Source organism: Blennius ocellaris (assembly GCF_963422515.1).
Source record: "Blennius ocellaris genome assembly, chromosome: 19".
NCBI classification, from domain to species: Eukaryota; Metazoa; Chordata; class Actinopteri; order Blenniiformes; family Blenniidae; genus Blennius; species Blennius ocellaris.
Genome location: NC_137668.1, coordinates 2,144,131 through 2,151,958, shown reverse-complemented (window position 1 = coordinate 2,151,958; position 7,828 = coordinate 2,144,131). Strand labels below are relative to the sequence as shown.

At 46.5% G+C, this 7,828-nt stretch overlaps 1 protein-coding gene across 2 annotated transcripts in view; it reads left to right on the top strand.

Annotated features, from left to right (window-relative positions):
* palmdb (palmdelphin b) overlaps positions 1 to 6,332 on the top strand; it is an 87,064-nt gene extending 80,732 nt beyond the window's left edge. For both annotated transcript variants that reach the window (XM_080515462.1, XM_080515463.1), the window contains exons 9-11: positions 2,410 to 4,765; positions 4,872 to 4,963; positions 5,447 to 6,332. In XM_080515462.1, the coding sequence (XP_080371588.1) occupies positions 2,410 to 4,765; positions 4,872 to 4,963; positions 5,447 to 5,530 (2,532 nt within the window). In that variant the 3' untranslated portion in view covers positions 5,531 to 6,332. The remainder of the gene's footprint in view (positions 1 to 2,409; positions 4,766 to 4,871; positions 4,964 to 5,446) is intronic.
* Positions 6,333 to 7,828: the final 1,496 nt, after the last annotated feature.

Sequence of the window (7,828 nt, the reverse complement as noted above, 5' to 3'; positions counted from 1 at the left end):
TATCTCTTGGGCTGTCTAAACACCCCTGCACACCTGACCCGGCCCGATTCTCTACCCGCAGTCACTCACATTTCAACGGTGCATTCACTGAACAACAAAACAATCGGAACCATCAGAACATCATTAATAAACAATAATACACACACACACACACACATATATATATATATATATATATATATATATATATATATATATATATAGTGAAGCACTTTGGTCAACCTTGGCTGTTGTGTTAAATGTGCTATATGAATAAAGTAGTTTGAGTAAAGGATCAGACTGGACTTGATTGGACTGGACTGGGCTAGACTAGACTCGACTAGTCTCGACTAGATTAGACTGGACTGGACTGGACTAGACTAGACTATACTAGACGAGTCTGGACTAGACTAGACTGGACTGGACTGGACTGGACTGGATTCAACTAGAATAGATTAGACGAGACTAGACTAGACTCGAATGGAATAGACTGGACTGGACTGGACTAGACTAGACTGGACTAGACTGGACTGGACTGGACTGGACTGGGCTAGACTAGACTAGACTGGACTGGGCTAGACTAGACTAGACGAGACGAGACATGACAAGACGGGACTGGACTGGATTGATGAAGTTGTTGCTTTTAAAGGATCCGTCAGCTGGTATTCTCTCATATCAGTCTCTCTTGAATTGTCTCGAAATCAAACACACACACACACGCACGCATGCACCCACGCACCCACGCACCCACGCACCCACACACACACACCAGCCTGATTATTGCATCTGTGTGTGTTTCCACAATTGTCTTTGACTTTTCAGAAACTGTGAGCTTCAGCCTGTCTGTGTCCTCACACAGCTTGGTAAAGTGCTGTCTCGTCCTCTGTGTGAAGACGTGTGTGTCCTCACACAGCTTGGTAAAGTGCTGTCCCATGCTCTGTTTGAAGAATTGTGTGTCCTGCAGTCTTTTGCTGTGGTGCTTTCACAGCTCATTAGGAAAAAATACGCATGAAATGAACGAAACACACCAACAAGGCAAGGATCATGACTCAGAGCCTCCAGTCAGTGTTTCACTTCATGTTGTCTGGAAGACACAGCCTGATCACCAAGGGACTTTGTACTGCAAAATATGAGAATGATTAATAATGATCAAAGTCTGATAATCTGATCTGTAGCAGATACATCAGGAGCACCACTTGTTTAACAGGGAATTCACTTCTATCAGTCTCATAAGATATATGCTAAACTATTCATTAGGGATTTGAATTAATAGTTAAATTTACCAGAATTAACAATAACGTTTGAAGGATTTTGGATTTTTTGACACAGAAGAATCAACATTTCATTCACCTTTGTGCTCATTGATAAAACAGCAAGTATGATTCCCAAAATTATATTTATTTACAATGAAAACAAAACAATACAAATAAAACACACACAGTGTGTGTGTGTATGTGTGTGTGTGTGTGTGTGTGTGTGTGTGTGTGTGTGTGTGTGTGTGTGTGTGTGTGTGTGTGTGTGTGTGTGTGTGTGTGTGTGTGTGTGTGTGTGGCACAGCTAATGTTGGTTTACAGGTTAATAACTGCTCCTAATATCATTATCAATAGAACTCAATCACTGTAATAGAATCAACACATCTTCATTAAAGTTAAACCGTTCTATCAGAGCTTCATGTTGAACTAATCATCGCATGTAGTCACCTGTAGTTACCAGATCCTGAACATCTCTGAAGAACGCCTCGGGTGTTAGTTGTTAGCAGGCTGGGCGAACAGCAAAGCTGCTTGGATGCAGCTCCCACCTTGACTGTGAATGCGTGTATGTTTGTGCGTGTGTGTGTTGTGAAGGCAGTGTGTTTTGTGCTTTGATCCTCTCTGTTCTACCTAAGTTCCTGAGAGGAACCTGAGAAGTGTTCGGGGACTCGATGCTCCAACAAAACAAAAAATGCAGTTAATATAGACAGTAACTGTAACTGAGTGTGTCCATGTACAGGGACGTTGCGACAGCTCATCATCTGACAGTGTGTGTCCACGTACAGGGACATTGAGACTCAGCTCATCATCTAACAGTGAACAGAGACACACTCAATCCTGCACTCTTACATAATGCCTCTAATTCAGCTGACGCTCATGGCTTCCTCTATTTCTGCACAGAACCCACTTAGTGAGAAGCATTCACTCAGCAACAAATGACACCTCCGCTGCCAAAAAAATGTCCCCCCAGCTATCTCAGCGTGATCAATGCGCGCGCACACACACACACACACACACACACACACACACACACACACACACACACACACACACACACACACACACACACACACACACACACACACACACACACACACACACACACACACACACACACACACCACTCTTGATTTGTGCACATCTGTTCTTGAAGAATGTCTTTCTCTTGTTCTTTCTTCAGAAAGCAACGTCTGATGGAGCAGTGCTGAATGAATATCGCAGCACAGCACAGAATCACAGCTCCTTCTCTGTAACTATGGAAACGCCTGAACAAGCAGAGCCAGTGATGGACTGTGAAGTGGATGACTCACCTGAGCCAGGAAAGGTTTTCACAGCCGCTGATGAGCGAGTTTGTTCAGGGACAGACTCCCAGGTCCTCCATGGACCTGATCAGCCCTCTGTCACCACAGAGTCCGACCCCCATGAGCCCCATCAGGATCCAGAACCAGCGCTCAACAGGAACAAGTCTGTCAACTCCTCGGTGCCCGACACACCCTCCAGTCCCGACAGTGTTTACGAGATTGAGGCCCATCATAACAGGAAGGACCCAGAACAAGACACTGTCCCAGAACAGGGTCCTCAACCAGAGCAACACACTGTCCCAGAGCAGGGACCTCACCCAGAGCAGGGTCCTCACCCAGAGCAAGACGCTGGCCCAGAGCAGGGTCCTCACCCAGAGCAAGACGCTGGCCCAGAGCAGGGACCTCACCCAGAGCAGGGTTCTCACCCAGAGCAAGACCACCCTCGGCACCTGGAAGAAGACTCAAAGCCAGATCTCTACCTACAGCCGGAGCGAGACCCTGATCTAATGTTATACCCTCAGAGAGAGGAGAATCCTGATCTCGACTCATACCCTCAAACAGAACCAGATCCTGATCTAGATTTGTACCTTCAACCAGAACCAGATCCTGATCTGGACTCATACCCTCAACCAGAACCAGATATGGCTCTGGACTCATATCCTCAACCAGATCCAGATCATCTACTAGACTTATATCCTGACCCTGAGCAAGACCCTGAGCTTGGGCTATATCCGGAGTCAGAGTTAGATGCTGGATGCAGTAATCTTAATCCTGAAGACAATGGCTATCAAAATCTACCAATGTGCGAAGATCCGGAGGCCTTTGAAACCCCCTTTGACACCCCCGCTGTGGAGGAGTCTGTATTGGAGCAGTGCATCAGAGCCCAAGCTCTGTCAGATGGGTCCAGTGAGTCCTGCCAGGACCCTGACTGTAACCAAATGGTCCAATGCTTAAGTGCCGACATCGCAGCAGCTTCATCAGATGAGGAGACCGATGAAAAATGGAGAACAATATTCTCCTCTTCCATAAATAAAGAAGATGATGACTCCTATCTGGACGGCCTTCAGCTCAGCGCTCAGGAATTGTTTGTACACAAAGTTGAGGAGGACTTTGCAGAGCAGGTCAGCAATGATTTTGAAGAAGTCTGTTTTGAAGTCCCACAAGTGGATGAAATTCTGGAACAACCTGAGGATATGATTTCATTTCCTGTTCCTCCACAGGAGGTTAAATACAATCCGTTAGGACTTCAAGGCCTGTCCAAAATATCAGAAGATGAAAGTGAAAATAGCCGAGATGCCGGTCAGAACCATGCCAGTGCAGACACAACCAAGAAGTTACCCAAAGACTTCTGTGTCATCCAGGAGACCAAGAGTGAAAATGTCAGCACAGAACATGTAGACTTCCAGTTAGCTCGAAAACAATGGCGTGAAATGGAGGAGCAGACCAAGAAGCAGGTGGTTTTACCTACAACCAAACAGCCCAGCTTCCAGAGTAGCCACAACTTCATGTACACACCAGTCCGCAACATCCAGCGAATGCCCAGAAGAGCCCAGGAGCTGGAGAGCTTGACTCTGGTTGGGGACTATCCTCACTCCCAGTTCAGCCCATGCTCTGAGGATTCAGGTCTTGATGATTCCAGTTACAGGTCTCCTGCTGATGACCCAGAAACTCCAGTGGAAAGGGAGATCCGCATTGCCATGGAGCGAGAGGACAACTTTAAGAGAGAGAGAGGTCTGTCAAGAATGGGCAAATCAACAGACTGTGTTCCCTCCAGAGGAGTCCCTCGATCCGTCAGCACTCCCCTGACGCCGTCCTTCATCATCACCTCCTCACCCACCAAGGAGCCTCTCAAGCACCAGGTGTCAACCAACAACATCGTTATTGTCGACCACAGCAACGACTTCAGCCCCAGCCCCCATGGCAAAGACAACATGGCCGCTCGCTCTGCTGAGTGGCGATCTGAAGATGGCGGCTCCAACCTCATCATCCTGGAAACGTCTAATCTCATCATCCGCAGTTCCTCCGAGTTCTCACTCAGCAGAGGCTGTGAGCCCCAGGAGAAGACATTCCTGAACAACCCCTTCTTCAAGCTGCGCTCCAGGAGCTCCATGTCCCTGGTAGACCAGGAGATACAGATAGTGAAGCAGCGAGAGGAAGAGCTAAAGAAGGAGAGGGCTGGCCTGTATGCCAGCGATACACCCCGCCGCCTGGACACGTTAACGTTTGGTCATTCAGGTATTCACAAGTCCTTCACCACAGACACACACCAAGTCCTTCCTCTTCTGTGTCCCTTAATAACAATGTGTGTTCCCTGTCCTCTGGTCTTATGTCTCATCACCAGTTGATGTACCAATGAAGTGCAAGTCGTCTCCATCCTCACCGATGAAAACCTCCTACAGGATGGATCGTTCTGCTCTGTCCTGTGACCAAAGAGTGAGTTCTAACCTGACCCCGACCTTAACCCTCTAACTTGACCCCTGATCCCTGACCATAATCCTCTAACCTGATCCCTGATCTCTGACCATAACCCTCTCACCTGACCCCTGATCTTTCTCAATAACCCTGTAACTTAAACCCTAACCCTCTAAGCTGAACCCCTGACCCTAAACCTAACCCTAAATACACAATCGTCCTTCACAACATAATTGTCCTTCACAAACACACAATCGTCCTCCACAAACACAAAACTTTCCTTTGCAAACACAAAACTTTCCTTCACAAACTCACAGCCGTCCTTAAAAACACAAATGTTCTTCACAACAAAACTGTCAAATCAAACTCACAAATACAACCGTCCTTCAAAAACACACAACCATCCTTCACAAATACAACCATCCTTGTGTGTGTTGCAGTGTTGTGGTATTAATCAGTGTGTATGTTGTAGTGTTGTGGTATTAATCGGTGTGTGTGTTCCAGTTCTTGGACGTGTTCTCCGGAGGAAGACGTAAGAGCGCCATGGCTCTGCGCTGGGAGGCCGGCGAATTCACAAAAACTGACTGAAGTCTCACAAATGAAGAGTTCTTTGTTGAGCCTTGGCGTCGGGCCTCGGCGTCAGGCCTCGGCGTTGGGCCTCAGCAAGGGGCCTTGGTGTGGGGACTCTTCATCGGGACTCGCCGTCGGGACTCGCCGTCAGGACTCACCGTCAGGACTTCAATCAGTGTTACGACTACTCAAGTTTAATGCCTCGTTGCAATTGTTTGTTTCCTGTTTCTCTGCTTCTGTAACGCTTCAGCCAATCAGTGATGATGTTTGTGCAATATTACTTTGGACACAGTCCAGTGAGAACTTTTACAATGAGGCTCCAGTTTTCAAGGTGCAGTTCAAGGCCTGCCTGCTGTGCATCTGGGAGTTTCCTTTGCCATTATCAGAAGTGGGATTAATATTAGCTGAAAAACTGCATGCAAGCAAAGGAAGGTTTTTCTTCTTATCTGAGTGGTTCATGGCGTGTTTTTGGTAGAGCTCCAGGTTTAAGAGGCCTCGATCTCCACACAGTTGGTATAAATGTGAACTTGCTAAGCAGCAGTAAAAGCAACATGTGAGAGCTGTGTGACAATCCAGTGCTAGGACATACATTCTGGTACTCAGACCTGGCTCACTGTCATGTTGGGAACCAGTAACCTGTAGTATTGTTGCTTTTTCGTGTGTAAACCAGCAAAACTTGACTTCATGAAGATCTGACCTGCTGCAGGGGAACGACCATGCCTCAATAATCTCCAAATTTCAACTGCTCAGTCTTTCTTGATCTGAGAGTTTCTTGATGGGAGAGTTTCTGGATCTGAGAGTTTCTTGATCAGACAGGCACGACCTCACCTACTGCACATATATTCTGTTAAACTCTGATGGTCCTTCACCATGCAGAGTGCTAGCTGCAGACCCACAGTTATTTATGAAGATGAGGTGCAGGGAGGAGGCCTCGCAGAGGAGGTGACCTAGAGGAGGAGGTGACCTAGAGGAGGAGGTGAAGAGGAATGGTAAACTTGCAGTTAACAAAGACAGTGCCAACATGGTGGCAGTTGAAAGCGTCCTCTGATTGGCTGCTGCAGGTCAGGAGGGTTTTCATGCCATGTTGTGCAATAACTTTGTATAACAATGTGTAGAATAGTTCTTGCCCAATGAAGAATTCCTTCTAAAAGGGACTAACCAGAAACACAGAAGCTAAAAACTGCCAGTTCCGTACAAACAGGACACTGATACAAAGTACTCACATGCCGTATGTACACTGAAAGGAGAGTAATGAGGAAGGTAAACTAACAGTCCCTTTGCACCACAGCCATTTCAAGTGAAAACCATCCTTTTTCTCTGTGTTCTCTGTGTTCTCAGTGTTCTCTGGGTCCGTTTGAAGCATAATGCTCCACATGGAGCCACTTAAAACACAACCTTTTGAAAACGGCTTCCAAAGTGGAACTTTTAAAACACTTGGACTCTGTCATCATGGGAACAGTTAAAATTACAATCCGGAAACCTTCTGGCTTCCTCCTGTGGAGAGGCGCTGGTCCTGGTCCTGGTCCTGGTCCTAGTCCTAGTCCTAGTCCTGGTCATGATTCTGGTCCTGTTCACCACGTTGCTAGTATCTAGTGCTTTTGCACATGCTCTGTAGAGTCAATCAGAGCAAAGTTTCCTCTGTGGTGTCATGACTACCAGTCCATAGTCTCCTGGACTTGGTCCTTTTATTTTTACAGTCACCATAATAACCATCCAACTTGGTGGCTTTATTTTGACAGTCACCATAATAAACAATCCAACTTGGTACTTTTATTTTGAGAGTCACCATAATAAAAATCCAAATTGGTGGTTTTATTTTGACAGTCACTGTAATAACAATAGTGGCCTGTCCACTAGAGGGAATAAGAAACTTTATTGTCATTGCGGTAAACAACAGAACTTTGTTGGTGACAAGTAGTCAGTAGCAGCAAGGGTTAACTATAACAGTAGAATAAATATAATAAAACTCAGAAATAAAGAACAGTAGGTGCATAAAAAACAGCAGTAAACATGTTGTAATAGTTACAATGTAAAGTGGAGTTAGTCTCAGTCTGTGGCTGAGGCTGGAGAGGGTAGGAGCGGGTGGACGGGGGAGGCGGGTGATGGAGGCTATAGCTCTGGGGAAAAAGCTGTTACTCAAGTTTTTATGCAGTGGAATAACTTCCCTGATGGGAGCAGGGCAAACAGGTGGTGTCCAGAGTGAGTTATGTTGGTGGAGATCCTGGTGGTTCTCCTCTGCAGGCATCCAGCAGAAACAGCGTCCAGATCAGGAAGCTCAACTCCGGTGATCCTCTGAACTGTCTTCACCAGCCGAGA